The sequence below is a fragment of the Sus scrofa genome, chromosome 1 (genome assembly GCF_000003025.6).
Source record: "Sus scrofa isolate TJ Tabasco breed Duroc chromosome 1, Sscrofa11.1, whole genome shotgun sequence".
NCBI lineage: Eukaryota > Metazoa > Chordata > Mammalia > Artiodactyla > Suidae > Sus > Sus scrofa.
In genome coordinates this window covers 2145502-2165689 of record NC_010443.5, presented here as the reverse complement: position 1 = coordinate 2165689, position 20188 = coordinate 2145502, and the positions used below count along the sequence as shown (strand labels likewise).

At 56.1% G+C, this 20188-nt stretch overlaps 1 protein-coding gene across 1 annotated transcript; it reads right to left on the bottom strand.

Annotated features, from left to right (window-relative positions):
* Positions 922-18983, bottom strand: RNASET2 (ribonuclease T2). Its single transcript, XM_001928085.5, has 10 exons — positions 18768-18983; positions 18372-18536; positions 16077-16137; positions 13827-13882; positions 12460-12517; positions 9771-9844; positions 6412-6525; positions 4554-4599; positions 2690-2764; positions 922-2006 (listed from the first exon to the last, which is right to left on the bottom strand). The coding sequence occupies exons 2-10, from the start codon at positions 18443-18445 to the stop codon at positions 1812-1814; spliced, it is 753 nt and encodes a 250-aa protein (XP_001928120.2). The 5' UTR covers positions 18446-18536; positions 18768-18983; the 3' UTR covers positions 922-1811.

The following is a 20188-nucleotide window of genomic DNA, read 5'->3' as shown; positions in this document are numbered from 1 at the left end:
TGTGGCTTGGATCCTGCACTGCTGTGGCTGTGGTATAGGCCGGTGGCTACAGCTCTGATTAGACCCCTAGCCTGGGAACCTCCATATGCCACAGGAGCGGCCCTAGAAAAGACAAAAAAATAATAATAAAAATGAAAGATTATTAGCACATGATTTTTTTTAGGACTTTCCCAGTTTGCTGTAATCTCTGATCAATGTGCCCTTGTCGCGACTACTGTCTTCTGGGCAACAACCCAGAAGCCCACCATCGCGCTCAGGCCGAGACCTCCTGGCTCCGCTCTGATGACTAAGATTCCCCCAAAGACAGAAGAACGCATGTTCGCGTCCATCCTGATGCCTATCTGAAAACCTGGTTTTCTCCCTTTTCCCATAAAACTCCCCACAGTTCTTCCCGATGGGGGGCACAGTCTTTAAGGCCTGAGCCTGCTGTGGCCTCCCTCGCCTGGCAAAGCAACAAAAGCTCTCTTTTTCTCCTTTACCCCTGCCTCTGCCTTTCTATTCCGCACCGGTGGACAGAGACGGAGTTTCAGCAACATTATGCAAAGGCAGAAGTGACAAAAGGACAACCTTAGACCTAAGAAGCCCCCAGGCCCCAACCACATCAAGCCACTGCGTTGCATAAGTTTCACCTGTGCTGAGATGCTTCCAAGCTCTCCTTCCTCATTGCCTTAGAGGTTGACCGGCCAGTGAGCAGGTGGCAACCGGGCAAGGTCTGCTCGAAAGTGCAGAGACGAGCAGCCAAACGCGACCCAGGCCACTGCAGTGACAACACTATGTCCTTAACCCACTGTGCCATAAGGGAACTCCAAGTGATTGTTGAATAAAAACGGGCAATACTGACCTGATGAAGACTAGTGTTGGGGTCATATTTTAGCCCACGCAGCTAAAAACATTTGAAAAAAGAAGGGCAGAGACCAGGGAGAAAGAACGTGAAAAGCAGTTTTAATAAAGTAGGGGAAGTCCATTCACAGACCAGCAGGGATGCTCCTTTTACAGGTGAAATGCCATCTGGCAGGTAGGATGATGCCTGCAGCAGCGCAGCTGAGCCTGGGTGCATCAGCTGGCCTCACTGCCCGAGGGTGCAGCCTTGCCCCTGGGGCCAGGGCAGCCACAGCATTCTGGGTACTGATGCTTCCTTCTGACAGAAAGGAAGGGGAAGCTGCTAGAGGCTGACCTGCAGGATTTCCGGCCCATGGGGAAGAACGCCCACGGGCTGGGGGTGGGGGATGCTGGCTGGCACTCAGTCCTACCCCCAGACTTCCTCTGGCGAGAAGAGAGAAGAAGCCTACAGCCCCCGGACCCAGAGCAACTCCCCTGCCAGCACCAGGGCCCTCAGAGGGTACACCCATGCCCAGGCACGGCGGTGCTGGCGGGTGAAAGTGGAACAGGAGCTGTCAGCCCCACTCCAAGTCGCCTGACTCCTGCTTGGGCGTCAGTCCCAACATCCCCCCGACATGTACTCAGAGCAAGAAGGCAGCTGGCCGAGGGATACAGGGGAGTTCGTCTGGACCTGGACCACTGGCCCAAAGGCCAAGGGTGCCTGCTTGTCTTCCAGGGAGCGAGAGAGGAGGAAAAAAGAAAACCAGAAGCTTGATTCCAAGCACAAAGCAGCCATCAGGTGGGGGGCTCTCCTCCCTTTCAGCGTAGCCAGTGTTCGCGCCATTTGTACCTGCACCACGACAATCAAGGCAGAAAAGAACCCAACAGAGCAGGCTTAGGTAGCGAAGGCCGTTAACAGATTTCACTTGTGAGCTGCTTTGTAAAAAGCGGTGATTTCCCATCATCTCTTGATTTTCAAAATGCAGACTCTTTCAGTGATTGGTCTCTTTGGGGGGCGGGTAAAAGACCGGGCCGTCCTCACAGATCTCCAGCCCCAGGATCGGGGTCCCTCCTGGCCCTGCTTCCCGCCTCTGGGGCGCCGGCTCCCCGGGTTCTGGACAGTCTTGCAGCTGCAGGTCCCTGGTCAGGCACAGCTCTATCTGCCCGAGGGTCTGCACCTTCTCGCCCTACGGAAGGAAGCAGGGACAAGTTGGGATTCAGGCCAGATCATCAGCACGGTTCTATGATCAGCCAATTCTGGAACTTAAAAGCAAAACGAAACAAAAGAGGTGGTCCAGACCTCGGATCCATGCTCCAGAAGCAAGTCCCTTTCTCTGACGCTGAACTGGGGCCAGGGCCCCAGAGGGACAGCTGTGGTCACCGCCCAGAGCCTTCCCTGTGCCAGCCTGGCAGCTTGAGTACAGGGACCCCAGACACAGCCACACACACGGCACAGGTTTACCGGGAGGAGAGGCGGCCTCGGCAGATAAGCAGGTAAGCAGCACCCTACTGCTAACTGAATTCAAGACTTTATCAGCTGACATTAGAAACTGCAACTCATCTGAAATTGGACAGGTGGCTACAACTGAAATGACTCCGAATGACAGTGGAGAGCCTGGGAGTGTTTAACTTGGTAGATGTACCCACATCGCATTCTCCCTACTGCTCGTCCCCCCGATGAGAAGCTGCCAGAAAACAGGCCCTATCCTAGCACGGCGTCAGAGAGCAATCTCTTATTTCAGAACACACACACACACACACACACACACATCTCTGTCCCCGGGACGTCCACGGAGAGCACAAAGCTCTAAGGGAAGCGGAGCTTGACTTCTCGGCAGACAGAAAGGGAGACAGAACATCACCGACAGACCGATTTGGGTGGAAGACACTGGACTTTGGGCACCACTCCGTACACACCGACCAGGGCATGCTTAATATCTGAAATCTGAAAGAGAATGTTCGTGAGACAGGGGACTCCACGGAGAGAGAGAACAGCGCTGCTCCATCCACTCGGGACCAGCAGCAGCGTCACCTCCCCCAGCCCCACTCATGGCCCAACGAAGAGCTGGGGAGGAAGGGCCCCCTGGCCCGAGGGACAGAACGCCACGCCGGGCTCCACCCTCAGCCTGTGACCCCTGCAAGCTGCTCTGCCGGGCTCCATTCTCTCCTCCCAGGGCCTGCGAGCCGGATGCTAGGAGGTCAGAGGTCACCACCCCACCCACCCACCCCCGCTGCCTGAGCCTGGGCACCCAAGGGCCTTGGCGCGGGGAAAATGTGCTGCACTGTTGCTTTTCCGATCGCTGATGTCAGCTCTGGGCAAGAAGTGCGAACATGTTCCCCTTATCCTCTTAAACCTGAGTCCAGATGAAGGCTGAAGGGCCCTGCAAACGCTGCCTTACTGCCTCCTGGAAGGACGTCAAAGGGCAGCTGACCTTCCCACCCGAGGGGCACGGAGCCCTCCGTCCCGACTCTCCAAGGAGGGAGGGAGACAGCGGATACACAGCGCAAAGACGCAAATGTTTATTTGTTTCGCAAACAATGGCTCAGTATCCAGCCGTGGTACTGGAAACCCACAAGCGCTAAAAGCAGTGACTTTCAGGAGTTTCCATCATGGCTCAGGGGGTTGAGAACCCGACTAGTACCCATGAGGATGCAGGTTTGATCCTTGACTTTGCTCAGTGGGTTAAGGATACGTCGTTGACATGAGCGGTGGTATAGACTGGCAGCTGTAGCTCCAATTTGACCCCCAGCCTGGGAACTTCCATATGCCTCGGGTGCAGCCGTGATAAAAAAACAAACAATTAAAAGCAGTGACTTTCAGCCTTTTCTAAATCCACACCTACGACGAACATGAAAACTGTCTCCAAGAACCTGACTGGTTCCTGAGAGCGATAGTTGGCAAACTCGCCCCAGAAAAGGCCCGAGAGCAGAGGCTTCAGGCCTCGGTCGGATGGCCACTGATGCCAGGAGTGACCTGGCTGTGCGCCAACAACTGCTGACACAAACGGGCCACCCTGGGGGGATGTCTATCTTCCGTGTCGGCCACCAGCCAATGGGATCGGTCATGCTTAAACTTCCAGTTTTACGAACCACAGTTACAACAACAAACTTTCATGTTCTCCCTCAACCTACCCTACAACTCGGCTTTCCAGCACTGCACATCCTACCCGCCTTCCAGACCCCAGAACACACTTCTCGCCATGGAACCACGAACCCGCTTCAAAGTCGCCCAAGCAGCCTTCACTTTATCCTCCAAAGGTACAGGATCAAAACTTCACATCAGGCCCATTTAGAAATGCTACAGTCGGAGTTCCCGTCGTGGCGCAGTGGTTAACGAATCCGACTAGGAACCATGAGGTTGTGGGTTCGGTCCCTGCCCTTGCTCAATGGGTTAACGATCCGGCGTTGCCCTGAGCTGTGGTGTAGGTCGCAGACATGGCTCGGATCCCGCGTTGCTGTGGCTCTGGCGTAGGCCGGTGGCTACAGCTCCGATTCAACCCCTAGCCTGGGAACCTCCATATGCCGCGAGAGCGGCGCAAGAAATAGCAACAACAACAAAAGACAAAAAGACAAAAAAAAAAAAAGAAATGCTACAGTCGAGCGGGGGGTGGGGGGCTGGTTTGGGTCACTTTAATACGCGAGCGTAGCTCTCAGGCTGAAGTGACGCTTGCGCTCAGCAGGGTGTCCCCAGTTAGCAGACACACATTTGAGAAGAAGCTGAAAGCAAGACTTACCTGGTAGTAACTGATGGATGGTTTTATCCCCAGCTTTTGGAGCGTGCTAAAATTCAAAGTAAAAAATACACATATTATATAATGAAGGTCTATTTTCCTTTCTTGTTTTTACCATATTTCATAGCAAAAATTAAGTGTATATTTTCTCTTAGCTTGAGCAATAACACTGTTGGCCAGGGCAGCAAATAAATGGCGCTGGAGTGGTCCCGCGTTCCCCTCACCCCCGCACTCCCAGGTCTGATCCGGGCCTCTTTCCAGCACCCAGCCTCTCAGCAAGGATCCGCTGGCCACTACCAAAGGGAGCTGGCTCCACATGACCACCCAGCCACCACACCTGTTCTAGAAGATGGTCAGCAATTGATTCTGGATTCTAGGCTCATCCTAAAATCCCTGCACTTGGTCAAATTTTTAATACCTAGAGCCTCGAATCATTTCCTAAAGCACAGGGTTTTAACCAGCTCGAGTGAATCCTGATCAAACGATGATATGGTAAATTAACTAAATTTTATAGACCACACTTAAAAAGCTCAGACCAGGAGTTCCCCTCGTGGCTCAGCGGTTAATGAATCCGACTAGGAACCGTGAGGTTGTGGGTTCCATCCCTGGCCTCACTCAGTGGGTTAAGGATCTGGCGTTGCTGTGGCTCTGGTGTAGGCCGGCGGCTGCAGCTCCGATTTGACCCCTAGCCTGGGAACCTCCAAATGCCGCGGGTGCAGCCCTAGAAAAAGACCAAAAAAAAAAAAAAAAAAAGAAAAAAAAGAAAGAAAAAAAGAAAAGATGAGTTTGACATCAACCCCCGGCCACATCTGTGGGAAATCCGAGGTCTTTGGGTCTGGATATTCTGCGTTTTTGCAGGTCTGCTACCTTCATATCCAAAGTAAAGAAAAAACTGCTAGTTTGTGATAATTTGACAGGCTTACCTCTGAGAAAAAGACAATTAGTAATGGTTGATGACATAGAGGAAAGTATAAGGGATTTTAAAGTTTTGAGTCAATTTTAATTTAATTTTGTGAGGACTAAGGTTTTAGATTTTCCTGGGAGAAACCGGGAAAGAATGGGATTTCTCTGACGGTTCTACATAGTTTTTAGCAAGACATTCTATTCCCAGGCGGGCTCATCACTCAGCAGGTGCGGGAAGGGACGGTCTCTGGGGCAGGGACTCCACCCTATGAGCCACCCACGCGGGGCGGGGCGGGGGGCTCCCACTCGGGGTGCCAGGAACCCATCTGGCGCCCTCTTGCCCAAGAGCTGCGGCTCCCAGTTGCACTTCTTGCAGGAACAGCTCCACTTGGCCTTCACCAGCTGTGTCAGCTGCTGCCAGGCCCTCAGCCTAGTTTCAGTTTACGACGAGCGCGGAGGTGGTGGGAAGAGCTGCCTGCACATCCTGACCGCCCCCTTCCCCCCACCCCGGGCCCCCACTGGGGTTCACTGGGGTTCACGAGTCTCCAGGGCTGAGCGAGGGGCGGGCTCCCTGGGGCCGGGTCATTCCTGGGGTTCAAGGGCTCGCCCAGCACCCAGCCCCCGCTGTTGCCCGAGCACCAGAGCAAAGATCCGAGGTCCCCGACGTGCAGGTCTAGCTGAGGCGGCTCGCGTCTATCAAACCGCAGCAGGAAGAAGCGCCACAGTTAATCTCGTCCCCCTGAGGCCCATGCGCCTTCAGAGCCCCGGGCCTCTGAGTCTACTGGGGGGGTGGGTGTTGGTCCCCCCAGTGACTGGGAAAGGCTCACTGGGAGGGTCTCTCAGGGGTGATTCTGCCCGCCGGTTCCCAGGTCCATGACTCCTGTCCCACTCACCTCAGGGGCTGGGGTGACCTGCGAGAGGGGGTGTGGGAGGCAAGCTACCAGCCCAAGTCACCCACCTGTTCAGAGCAAGCTCCTTATACAGATCCAGAGTTTTGCCAAAGTATTTCCTTTGGGAATTGAGGGCATCCAGCTGGGCAGCGCAGGTGCCGTGCTTCTCCCACTCGTGCCTCCTGCAAGGATGTTTAGGTCAGGTCTCTGGTTGGAGCGTCACGAAATCAGCTCCGAACAAAACGTCCCCACGGGCTCCTCCAGCTGCAGGGTCTCCCCTGCGGCTTCTTCCAGAAAGTGGGAGTTTCTCATCTCAATTCAGGCAACTACGCAAAGCCCCACACAAGGGACCGAGGCCCCGCTGAGCACAGCACCACCTTCAAGGCTGCCCGTCACCTTTCCTGCGGGATTCCTCTGCTGATCGGCTCAGATTCACTCCGCGGTTGACACGCCCAAGCGAGGAAAAAAGAAGACACCTTTGTTCAGGCACCCACAGACTCACACGGCACCGGCTGTCCTCCCGGAAAGCCAGGCCCTTACAGCCAGGGCATCTCACGGCAGCAGCAAAAGAGCTGGCACACGAGAGGCAGAGTCACCCATCACAGGGATGCCTGAGGCCTGTTCCCCACCGGCACCTCTGCTCACCGACCGTCACGTCTCAGACGTCCGTCTATGCGGACAACTGAACTAAAACAGCAGCCCAGCCAGAGGTCTGCCAACCTGCAGTAAATCTGCATTCAAGAAAAACGCTGCTGCTGATAATAAGGCCTCACATCTTACTGAAGACTAAAGTTTCACAAGACATTCGCTCATTCTCCATTTGATTCTCACAGCTCTGCAAGGAGAAAACATTAGGGGTTGAGAAATGAGGAAACCGAGGCCCAGAGGGGCTAGCTAGGACCCCAGCTTCACTGCCGCCCAGGCAGGCTGCCCTGACCTGCCCCTGGCCCTGCCCCGCACTCGGGCCCGTCCCCCGCCTTGGGCCGCCATGGACCCAGATGCTAAACATACCTCCTCCCCGCCTTCACACTGACTGACAACTAGTCGATTCAGAGGTTCGCCACGGCAGCGCGGGAGAAGAAAACAGATGTCAGCTTTCCTTGGCTTTATCAGCGATTAATTCGTGCAGGTGTAAGAAATAGCATTCGTGCGTTCAAAGGGCACCCATGCGCAGTACCACGGAAATGGGAGCCGCGTGCACCCATTCTCTGGGAGCCCCGCCCAGAGTGCCAGCTTTAAGCAACTGCCACGGCTCGGAGTTACAGGTCTCTCGGACCTGAGAAAACCGTGAGGGAAGGTAAAAAACAGGGAAATAACTAACTTTCTTCATCTGGAATAGTTTCCGGAGTCCAATACTTGATAACTTTCTAAATTCTGTGAAGTCCAGAAAGGGGGTTCTTTCCAGCTCACTGAGCATGTGACCTGACCTGCAGGTGGCTGAGTGTCTGAGGAGCAGGAACGGGACGTCCAGAACCTATGGCAGGGGTGTCGGGCACGTCAGGGGCTGAAGCACACGCAGCCCAACCGTTCCGGGCTCGTAATAACTACTCAGTAAATACCGACTGTTGCTGTTCTTGGGCCAAATTTAGCTCCAGAGACGGTAGGGCTAAGAGTGTGTCACAGGGCTGACGTTACTGCGGTCCGAACATGGAGTCATCTGGACCTGGACACCTTCCACTCGACACAAAATCGTCAGCCACCAGGCAGAAGCGACTACGGCCTCGCCTCCAGCACGGCCGTAAGCTGACGTCCCGCCTGGCCTGTCTCGGGGACGGAAGGAGGCAGCCGTTCCTCAGGGGCCCAGGCCCGTCCCCGCCCCCGACAGCGAGGTGGCATCGCCAATCTGGGCGTCACCGAATTCTCGTTCTTTTTCTTAGGAGAATCAAAAACCCCACACACATCCTACTTTGCAGAGGGGGGTGTACACAGCACTTGTCGAGAGCCCTGATTATGCTGAGCGATTCCGCCCAGGAATCATCTGGAGCGCCAGGTAACACCAAGACCCCCTAGGCGGCACACCTGATTCCCCCGTGAGACCACCAAGAAGAGCTTTCTTTTTTCTTTTTTTTTTTTTTTTTTTTGTCTTTTTGCTATTTCTTGGGCCGCTCCTGTGGCATATGGAGGTTCCCAGGCTAGGGGTCGAATCGGAGCTGTATCCACCGGCCTACCCCAGAGCCACAGCAACGCGGGATCCGAGCCGCGTCTGCGACCTACACCACAGCCCACGGCAACGCCGGATCCTTAACCCACTAAGCAAGGGCAGGGATCGAACCCGCAACCTCATGGTTCCTAGTCGGATTCGTTAACCACTGCGCCACGACGGGAACTCCGAGAAGAGCTTTCTGATGGGAGTCCCCCCTTCGGGACAGGAGAGGCCGGGGCGCCTCCGTCGATGCTTTGCCACTCGCACAGTAAGGTGGCCTGGGCGACGGCGGCCCAAGGGCAGTAACGGGGCAAACGCGGCGGGCCACGTGCGCGTCCCCACACCCGCGCCGCACTCGGGAGCTCCAGGAGGCACCAGGGCGGGACATGTACCTTCCTCCTTTACGACCGCTTCTAAGGGTGGACTTGAACGACCATCGTGAAGCCGGACGTCCTTTTTTCTCTATCGGAACAGAAAAAGAACGTGCGCTCTGCCCACACCGGCTGATCAAATGTTCAAGGCCGGCTCACAGCCGGTCTTTGTGTCTGTTTACTGATGTATTTCTCGGCCAAATACCCCGACTGACTGTCACAGAGCACCGGAACCACTGGAAAGGCTCTAATTTGTTTCCTTAGTTACCAAAGGCTGCTCTATTCCGAAGGATGCTCTCAAGTGCTAACATTGATTTTCCCTGTTTTAACTCTTTAAGGCCATAAGCTATTTGGAAACCGTTTTCTAGAACACAAGCAACACAGGGAAAGCAACGCGGCCTGAACCGTTCCTCTCCCCAACTTTCATGGGGCGCCTCTCTCTTCTACCGAAGGGGTGACGGCAGCCTCCAGGTCCAGCCCGACCAGCCCTAAACCACTTTCCTGCCCCGAGCGCTCGCTTGAGTGGAACCTCACGCCGAACCGCAGCGAGCCAAGAGGACAGACGTCACTGTCCTTCCATTTTGCGTCCCCACATTTAACCGTTCCCGCAGACTCTACACAAAAATACGGCCAAGTTAAACTAATCCCTTAGGCCAAGCTCTGGTGTCATGGGAATTAGGAACTGCCACCCTGGAGCGAGGGAGAAAATGAGTAACGTTAGGACGAACGAAGGAGTGTGATAAAGACGCGCTTACACAGGAAGGGCTGCCGCCCCCGTTTCTCATCCACTGGAGAGAAGCACCCAGACAGGCTCCACAGGCTGTCCCCTGCGCTCTGCGGTTCCATCAGGAACAGCTCGGAAGCTCCCCGGCCCGGGCGTCCCGCTCCCGAAGGACCTGAGATTCCGACTCACCAGAAGTGGACGCTGTGGTTGGGAGATGAGTGGAGCACGTCGGGCCAGTAGAGCCTCATGTCCGGCAAAAGGCCCTGGAGTGAGAAGAGCAACGTGATACATCCGCGCAGGAGCTGACGACTCAGAGCCTACAGGGGGCACTCGATAAACGGAGGCCCTGAGCCTGACTCTGGCGAGCAAGTGGATGCTGCGTTTATTTTGCACGCACTGTTTCCTGCAGCACAGCGAGGAGTGAAATCTGGGTCATCGTGTTTGAAAACATAAGCTCTGGAGTTCCCGTTGTGGCTCAGCGGGTTAGGAACCTGACTCAGTCTGGGAGGACGGGGGGTCTATCCCTGGCCTTGCTCTGTGCGTTAAGGATTGGGTGTTGCCACAAAGCTGCTGCATGGGCTGCAGATGCAGCTTGGATCCAGCATTGCTGTGGCTGTGGCATAGGCCTCAGTTGCAGCTCCAATTCGACCCTAGCCTGGGAACTTCCATATGCCGCAGGTGTGGCCCTAAAAAGAAAAAGAAAGAAAGAAAGGTGTACAGACCCTCGTAGGATGGCCTCACTGCCTCCTGCCCGCCGCCACTCCCACAGTTCCGGATCCTTGCCATCACCTCGTCAGCAGTTTAACCCCAGCCCCTTCCCGCCCCGGTGCAGCCCACCTTCTCCCAGCAGCCGACATCCCTCAGGAAGCTGCCCACCCCCCGTTCCCATCTCCCACCTGCCACAATCTGGCTTCGGCCCCCAGCAGCCTTGGGGGGTTGGGTGACGACATAATTTATTGCCCAAAGCAGGGTACTTTTGTTCGGGATGCACGCTAGACTGGAGCCTCGCTACAAAACAGGGAAAGCAGCACTGTTCTCAACAAGGGGCCTGCCTGTCCCTTCCCTACCCGGAGTGGCAGGTCCTCCATCCAAAGGGACCACAGCCTTCCCTTCCCAAACCCTGGGGATTCTCCTCCCCGGGGGCTCCCCTCTGGCCTCCTCCGCCTCCTCTGCTTCTTCGCCTGCCCCCGCCCCCTGCCCTCACACCCCGGCTCCCAGGCTTTCCTTAACTGTCCCCGGGCCGACGCTGAGGTCCACCTCCAGCTCAGACCTCTCTCCTGACGCACTGAGCCCACCTGGATGTTTCCAGGGCACTTCAGACCCAAGCTGCCCCAAGCTGGCCTGCGATCATACATCCACCCAGCCCGGCCCTGTGCAGGGAGGGGGCCTGATACACTCCTAGCTGAGCCCAGGCCTGCCCGTCGCTTCCTCTCGAGGCCCGTCCTGGCGCTCTGCTTCCGGGCACCCCCACCCATGCCCAGCCCCACGGCCTCTGTCTACGCAAGCTCTCTGTCCCTGCAGGGCCCCAGGAGCCTCCACACTCCTCCCCCACACCTCCTCTCCCCCCAACAGGGCAGCAGGACAACCCTGAGAAACTCCCCAGCTTGAATGTTCCAATGACTTCCCACTGGTTTTAATCCAGAGAAACACTTCTTATCCAGCAAACAAGGCGCCGCAGGACCTGGCACTAAACACCACCCGGGCTCACTGTTCGCCCCCCAGCCACACTGGCTTCCTCCCCATTTCTCAAAAGCTACCCCAGGGCCTTTGCACATGCTGCTGCCACAGCCTCTCCCATCTGCTTAAGTCGGATTCCAGCTCAGTCCGCCTCCCCAGGGGAGGCCACTGCCTGGAGCTCTCGGCCCGTTTCCCTCCAGGCACCTTCGTCGCGGTGATGTGCTGGCACCACCAGCACCCCACGCCCGGCCGCAGGCGAGGCGGGCCCGAGGCCACGTCTGGTACTGCTCCCCGTGCCTCCAGCCCTGGCACGGCGCCTGGCAAACTGTTGGCACTCAGTACCCTGTTATGAGTGAATTAACCTCCAGTCCACTGTGGAATCACAAGACTCTAACCAGGAGTCTGAGTGGGGAAGAAAAAAGGGTGTCGGAGGAGGAGGGGTCACCAGCCTCCGGGGCCCTGGTCTCTCGGGCCTCCCGGCTCACAGCCGAGTCCTCACAGGCAGGAGAGAGGAGGAAAAAGTGCCACCTGGACGAGAGCCCGTGATGGGTTTGGAACTAATCACCCTGACGCTTCTGGGCTCGTGTATTCCTCGGAAATGGTCCAGAATTCTAGCAAATCCTAATTCTACTCCATATTATCAGGGACACCCCAGTGATCCTGCAAACTTCCCTGTAAATCCAGATGCTAGTTACCCTGAAGGACGACTAGCGACAGACCAGGGTAGAGAAGGGAACACGTGCACGCGCGCGTGTGCACCCGCGTGTGTACACACAAGGAAAAAGTCTCAAAAGAGAAATTCTGCTACCAGCTCTGGTCCAGCGCAGTCCCACGAGCTACCCTGCAACACCAGGCTTTGTCCTGGAAGAGCCCATCCCTCCCACGGAGAAACCCACCCTCCCGCCACAGCCCGAAAGGCCAGCCCGGGGCTTGGCTCTTCTCTAAGCCAGAGCTGTGCACACGCGCCTGAGCGCAGGCCGAGCCGGCCAGCGTCCTGCGTCCGGGGGTATCGGGCCTCGGGCTGGAGCCAGGGCCGGCTTGCTCACAGCCACTGCAGCCCTTTGGGTCCAGGGCAGAGGAGGATTTAATTAAACACAAATCGTATTTAATTTGTGGGGCTGTCCTAGATAGCAGTGAGCACCAGGTTCGATCCTGGTGACTACGTCTTAAGACCCTGCAGCTCTGCGGAGGTGATAAATACCTTGATCTCGTCGGGGTTAAAGGGCCAGGATCGGTTACACTCTCCACTTTTATCAGGCCTTGAAATTAAAATTGAAAAAATAAAGGGAGATTAGTTTTGGTTGGGCTGGTTCCAAGCAGCCCGAGAAAGCACCTGCACAAGGTCAGTAGCGAACAAGAGAAGGGTGGGCTCTGGCCAGGACCCCCCACCACCACCACCCGCTGAGGGAGTCCGCCCAGACACAGCAGTCGGTGGCCAGGCTCTCTCCAAACCTCCAGGCACAAGGCAGCAGCAGCCCACTTCCTGGCAGAAGCAGCAAAACAAGCACCCCAGCAGAGGCCCTCCAGAGTCAGGGCCACTGGGGTTTTCTGTTGGGTTCTGTGTCATTGGCCAAACTCCCCTCAATCAGGGCAGGAGAACAGCATGATGCCGTCTCCATCTCTTAATGGAACAACACATGTGATGTGCTTGGAAAGCGCCCAATAGTGACTTAAGATCAGCCGGTGTGATCTCTTCAAATCCAAGCAGCTTTCCCCTCCCTCCTGCTTGCGGCTGTGAGCCTGTCCTGTGTCTAATTCTGGATGTGTCAACTCTGTCTTCACGTGCAGCTTGGTTCATGAGGGACCACACCTGCCCCCTACACCCCTCTCCTGTCTCCAGGGTTGAGGGACCTGACGGCGCTGTGCAGCGCTGGGCACAGTCACCCCAGTGAGAAGACAGTCCAGGGCATGAAACCCCAGAGAGGCAAAGGGCCCAGAGACCAAAGTGGCCAGGTCGCCCACGAGCCTCAGGGCACAGGGGCGTGAGGCCAGGTCCTCAGGCCCCAGGTAAATTTGCCTTCTGCTGCCCCTGTCCCTGAAGGAACAGCAAATGCCAAGACACCCTCCTCTCCTGAAGCAGTGGGCCCAGGCCGATCCCTTTGCACAAATCGATGAACATAGTTTAACATGAGTACACGTAACAAATAGTAAACGAAATGCAGGCAAAACCAGAAAAACGAACTCGGATGTCTGCAAAACAGGCACAATGCAGACACATCTTACATACGCGAAATACACACATATTGACTTACTTATTTTTAGGTATTTACTAACTGGCCCCAAAAGAAGAAAATAAGAAAATGGAAACGTAGTCATCTGAAAGGTACCCAGAATCCTTAAACGCATATTTCAACCAGACTGTGACTATGCTATCAAAGCAGAACTCAATGCAAAGAGAAATAAGGTTATGCCAGAAAGACTAAACATGTTTTGAAATAAGGATCTGGTCTGTCGAATGGCCCTCCCAACAGAAGTCACAAGGCTGCATATGGGGACCAGGCTCGAGCCAGAGTTCCAGGTTAGCCAGCCTCTTGGGCTGGTCAAGTTTCAAATGCCCAGAGCACTTGCCATAGTCCGTGTATCGTCCAGTAATCCGGAGGGTGTTCACAGTTGTTTGCAACTTCCTGCGGAGAAAAGACAAGAGGCAACTGGTTCGTTGCTTCTTAAAGACACTCAGCAACCTTGCTTTCTTCGGCAAACATCAACGAGATGCACTAGGGGACCAACACAAAGTAATTCCGTGCTCATTTACAATAACTGCACTGCAGCAATCGTCATGAGGTTACTCATGGGGGCTGGATGTTGTATTTGCAATGAGTGGATCAACCCTCAAACAATTAAGAAAACAGAACGGAAAAGCTATTTTTGCTCTTCTTATGTGCCTAAAATTAAACCAATCGGATGGATGCACCCACAGTGACCCACGGATACTTTTCTTAATCAAGAATGAGAGCAAGAGGCTGACAGAACCCTGCAAAATTCCATTTTGTTCAGGCACCAGGTCCAAAGAAAACAGCAAAATAATAAGTATTGAAATCTGGAGTCCACAAAAACACCAAGGTCGGGGCAGACCTCAGCAGTGAAGTCGTCCCATAGATAAAATCTATGGGACCTCAAATCATCTGGCTAAAATGGAGTGTTTCCAAAGCAAATAGCCCTTAGGAAACACACCTGGGCTACCCAGCAGTGAGTGAGAAGCGGGGCTCCCGCAAGGAGTCAGCACATAAAAGGCAGACACTAGGTCTGGCGAGGAGCAGAGGAGGCCTCCTGTGCCCCAGCAAGCCTTCCCCGTTCCCTGTTCGACTCGCCCTTTGATGTAGGGAGGCAGCTTTTACGGGTGGATGGAAATTCAGGTCTGGCTGGTGCTGTGAGGAGCTACAGGCCGGGGCAGGGGGTGGGGGTGGGGTGCAGGGAAGGCTGGACCGCGGCAGGATCAGAGCGAGAGGCCCCGTCCATCCCCAAGGAAACCACCGTCCAAAGCAGGCAGGCCTGTCCCGGGGCTGAGGCTGCGGAAGGGCAAGGCCAACCGGGCAAGGGGTTTCCTCCCAGCGCTACAACCAGCGCCCTGGACGAGCCTTTGAGGGGTGACGGGGGTCCGGGTGCAGCTTTCTTTCCCGCATCAGCACGTATTCAGCAGCCCCTGGTGTGTGCCCGCCGGGCTGTGCTGAGCGCTGAGGACAGCCCTGTCCCTGCCTGTGACGGCCCTGCTCCCAGGGTGATGTCTCCACTGGAAGACCAGGACCCCTGGACTGGAATTAATCCCCAAACAGTATTTTGCTAGTAATTGATTTTGTTCAATCGCATTTCTAAAGCATCAAGGCAGGACCGCAGGCATATTTAGTCGGTGCAGGAACGTGCCCACGCCCTACCCCGGGCCTCGAAGGCAAACCTCCCAGGTCATCCAGGACCAGAGCTGTCCCCACACGGGTCCCTCCCTCCCAGAGGCAAGCACAAGAGCTCAGGTGGAGCCAAGCTGAGGCAGAGGAGGCGCCACCTGGGCCAGCACAGCAAAGGGGACAGGGAAGGCTCAGGGGACACATTTTCCTGAGCCTGGCAGTGACGGAGGGAGGAGACAGGCCAGGCCTGCGGTGGGGTGAAACCTGTCCCCAAAGGACATGGTGAAGCCCTAACCCAGACCCTGTGAAGATGCGGTTATTGGAACAGGGTCGAGGGGAGGGCACACTGGAGGAAGGTGGCCCTAAATGCCATCTCCGGGCTTCCTTTAAGAAGCAGAGACACAGAGCGAAGAGCACCACGCAGAGACAGGGCAGCGACTGTGTCTGTAAGGGGGACACTGGCAACTCCAGGAGCAGGAAAAGGCGTGGAGCACGTCCTCCCGCAAAATTCCAGAAGGGGTCTCTCGGCTCAGCAGTAAGGAACTGACTAGGATCCATGAGGATGCGAGTTCGATCCCTGGTCTTGCTCAGTGGGTTAAGGATCTGGTGTTGCCGTGAGCTGTGGTGCAGGTCACAGACACCGCTTGCATCTGGCGTTGCTGTGGCTGTGGTGGAGGCCAGCAGCCGCAGGTCCGATTCCAACCCCTTCCCTGGGAACCTCCATGTGCCGTGGGTGCGGCCTTAAAGGACGAAAAAAAACACTTCCAGATGGGATCTGCCCACGCCCTGGTCTCGAGACTGTCAGTCCCCAGAACAGGGAGAGTACATTTCTGATGCCTGAGCCACACTGTCTGTGCGCTGTGTCACGGCCCCAGGAAGGACCTGCACAGGATGGACTGGGAGGCTCTCGGGGGGGACGCCACACACAAACCTCCACCTTACAGGTCTCTTGGATCCAGGGGCCCCTCCAGGCAGAACTTACATTGCACACCGTCATAGGCCAGTGGTGAACCATAATTAGTTTTTTCCACTCGTGGTCGCCACTGTTAAAAGACAAGGAACTTATTTCTCAAGAACTTTTTAGGAGCTACAGAAAAATTACTTCATCCATCCACTGACACCATCATTCATTCAGGGAACACTGAGTGCCTGTCACAGACCAGACACTGCTTCGGGGCCCCTGCTGGAGACGGTGACCCCTGGCCTTGCTCAGCAGGTTAAGGATCTGGCGTTGTCGCAAGCTGAGTCAGCTCTGGCATTGCTGTGGCTGTGGCCGGCAGCTGCAGCTCAGATTCAACCCATAGCCTGGGAACTTCCATATGCCAAGGGTGTAGCCTTAAAAAGACGAAAAAAAAAAAGAGAGAGAGAGAGAGAGAAAGAAAACCGAATTTCACATAGGGGGAAACTGAAACCGGAAGGTTAGGCAGAGGCCAGAAAGGTTAGACCTTGTATTATTATGCACTGTCACTGTAGGTCATTCATAATAAAACTGTCAAGACTCAACGATGTCTGTGACACAATGTCCGCTACCGCCAGGCGAAGGAGCGTGTAAGAGAAACATCCTTCCAAACAAAGCAAAGGAGACGGTGCTGTGAAAAAGAAAGGCCCCCTCGGAGGAGGAGAAGGGCCTGGGAGAACGGCCGCTGACCCGTGAGGTCCTTCGGGTCGGGAGCTGAATCAGCTTCGTGTTCTCCAAACCGTGCCAGGCTGACCAACCCTCAGAGGCAGAGTCACGAGGCAGTTGGCGGTGGCCGCATTCTACAGCCTCAGGCCCTCCGCCGGGCCAGGCAAGGCTCCACACACACTCTGTACTTCAATGGATTTCTTCTCCATCAGTGGGGCTCTTTTTCAAAAAATACACTTTCTGGGAAAACTGAAATGTCATGTTATCTTTAAAAGTAAACACTAAAGGAGTTCCCGTCATGGCGCAGTGGTTAACGAATCCGACTAGAAACCATGAGGTTGTGGGTTCGGTCCCTGCCCTTGCTCAGTGGGTTAAGGATCCAGCGTTGCCATGAGCTGTGGTGTAGGTTGCAGACGCGGCTTGGATCCTGCGTTGCTGTGGCTCTGGAGTAGGCCGGTGGCTACAGCTCCGATTCGACCCCTAGCCTGGGAACCTCCATATGCCGCAGGAGCAGCCCAAAGAAATAGCAAAAAGACAAAAAAATAAATAAATAAATAAAAGTAAACACTAAAACAGCAATGGTGCTTCGCGGAAAAGAAAAACGGCCCCATTCCTGCAGGAAGTATGAAACTTCTACTAATATGATCATTACTCAAATGAAACAGAAGGGCCTTAAAACCCGGTACTAAGACCGGCTACAAAAGTCAAAAATGAGGAGTTCCCGTCGTGGCGCAGTGGTTAACGAATCCGACTAGAAACCATGAGGTTGTGGGTTCGGTCCCTGCCCTTGCTCAGTGAGTTAAGGATCCAGCGTTGCCATGAGCTGTGGTGTAGGTTGCAGACGTGGCTTGGATCCTGTGTTGCTGTGGCTCTGGAGTAGGCCGGTGGCTACAGCTCCGATTCGACCCCTAGCCTGGGAACCTCCATATGCCGCAGGAGCAGCCCAAAGAAATAGCAAAAAGACAAAAAAATAAATAAATAAATAAAAGTAAACACTAAAACAGCAATGGTGCTTCGCGGAAAAGAAAAACGGCCCCATTCCTGCAGGAAGTATGAAACTTCTACTAATATGATCATTACTCAAATGAAACAGAAGGGCCTTAAAACCCGGTACTAAGACCGGCTACAAAAGTCAAAAATGAGGAGTTCCCGTCGTGGCGCAGTGGTTAACGAATCCGACTAGGAACCATGAGGTTGCGGGTTCGGTCCCTGGTCTTCCTCAGTGGGTTAACGATCCGGCGTTGCCGTGAGCTGTGGTGTAGGTTGCAGACACGGCTCGGATCCTGCGTTGCTGTGGCTCTGGCGTAGGCCGGTGGCTACAGCTCGGATTCAACCCCTAGCCTGGGAACCTCCATATGCCGCGGGAGCGGCCCAAGAAATAGCAACAACAAAAGACAAAAAGACAAAAAAAAAAAAAAAAAAGGTCAAAAATGAGAACCCCCTCCAGGAGAGCCTGTTTACCCCTGATTTTCAGTGCAAGAGAGAGCGTGGAAGGAGGGAACCAGGGGCGGGGGAGGAAGGCCTGGAGGGAGGAACTTGGAACTTCCCAGGGTCGTACAGGAACCTGGACAAAATGCGTGCGGCCGCCTGGGAGAATCTCAGCTTCCCCCCAGCCCCCAGCCGCCCGGGTCCCGCACCCCCCAGGCAGCTCACCTCCAGAGCTCGCGCGCGCCGCCCAGGCAGCAGAGCGCCAGGCAGAGGACGCCGAGGCCGGCCGGGAGCCGCATCGCGCCGAAGGCAGGGAAGACCCCGGAGGGGCACAAAGGCTCGGCTTTCCGAGGGCGCGAGGCCGTGTCCAGAGCCAGGCCCCGCGTTTCCCTGAAAATGGACAGATTTCCTTAAGCCGATCACGCACGCCGTCGGGCGGCCTGCGGGCAGCGCGGTCAACCCCGCCCACCCCCGAGGAACACAGTGGACCAGGCCGGCACCGACAGGTCCGAAACCCCTGACCCCTGCCCCGAGCGGGCCCTGGACCCCAGATCCCCGCCCAAGTGGGCCCCGGGTCCCGGATCCCTCCCGTCAGGAGCTCCAGGGACCCCGCCGCCTCACCGGGCTCGCCAGGCGCACACGAGTCCGGCCCTGCGCCCCGCAGCTACCCCGACGGCGACCCCCGCGGTCCCCTGAGCCGGGTGTGTTTCCGCGAAGGGCGCCCGACGCCACGCCCCCGGCCCGGGGCACGCCCCCAGCCTCGGCCACGCCCCGGCGCCCAAGGCCCCGCCCCCGGGCCGCCGGCCGGGTTCCGCGGGAGGACACACGCCGCCCGGGTCTGTTCTTCCTCTTTGCCTTTTTGACTAGGCTTCCCTTTCGGCCTAATTCCCGCCCGCCTTCGCCCCTCACCCGAACCCGTGAAGTCAATTTTCAAGCCGCCGTCCCTCAGCTCCTGGTACCCGGTCCCTCCTCCCCGCGTTGAGCTGCCTAGGAGCCGATGTGGTCAGGCCAAGGGTCCAGCCCGGAAGATTCCTGGCACGGCTGCTCCCCTGAAGGTGTGTGACAAGTGTGCAGGCACAACGCCTTGGGGCGCAGAGAAGTGCAGAGGAGAAGGCTGCTCCCTTGAGGCCAGGCTGTCCTAAAGGCACTAGGACCCTCAGAACCAGAGCAGGCATGGGGGCTGAGCGTCCTCTCCACCGCAGGGCCTACTGGGGCAGCCCTTGGTCTCCAGGCTTTGGTGTCTGTCCAGCTCCAAGACCAGAGGGGGGCCCCTGCCCTAACCCGACGCGAGTCCATTTGTCTCTGCTGCATTCGCATGGCTCTAGGTAGAACAGCAGGCCCTTCAGAGCTGAGCCTCCCCCAGGACCATCAGTCAGATGCAAAAGCAAGCCTGTGGCAGCACGCCTACCGCCAAGCAGACAACGAGCGTCCTTGGACCTGAGGAGCAGGAGACGCGTGACCATCAGAGCAGGGCTCAGATCGCTGGGTGGAGGAGCAGGCAGCAGATTCCTGCTATGCCGCCTGCCGCCTGCGGCTCAGACTTTAGTCCGCATCCCTCCTCCTCTGTCCTCAGAAACTACACCTTCAGTGATGGCCAGTGACCTCCTAACTGCGAAAAGTGGTTGGTCCCCTGGGTTCTCTGTGACTCTGTCAACCGGCTCTCTCCACTCTGCTGCCAAGGGGTAATGAAACTGAGCAGAACCCACCGGCCCCTCCCGGGTACAAAAGGGTTTCTGTGGCCCCTGCTTCCGGTTTGTAGCAAAAGGCTTCAGCCTCCACGACCTGCCCTGAGTTCCAAAGGGCAGATTCAGGCAGCTGCTAATTAGGGAAGAGAGGGAACGCGAAACAAAGGAAAAACAATCAGGAAGCTGCAGCAGTAAAACTGAGTCCCAGTTCCTCCTCAAGATATAAATAGACACCAAAACATCCTCCGCGGGAACTCAGGCCCCCTGGCACGTGCAGGACGGCAACTTCGCGGGAGCCCTAGATGCCTGGAGCCCCGCCCTGTGACCTCACCACTAACCAATCAGAGGAAAGGCGCA

What these genes read in the sequence shown, in the direction of transcription:
- RNASET2 (XM_001928085.5), bottom strand. Translation starts at nt 18,445, where the DNA reads ATGCGGCTCCCGGCCGGCCTCGGCGTCCTCTGCCTGGCGCTCTGCTGC. An exon ending in GGCCTATGACGGTGTGCAAT is followed by an intron (nt 13,883 to 16,076) that starts GTAAGTTCTGCC and finishes TTTTCTCCGCAG; the next exon opens with GAAGTTGCAAACAACTGTGA. An exon ending in AGTGTCTTCCACCCAAATCG is followed by an intron (nt 2,007 to 2,689) that starts GTCTGTCGGTGA and finishes TTCCTTCCGTAG; the next exon opens with GGCGAGAAGGTGCAGACCCT.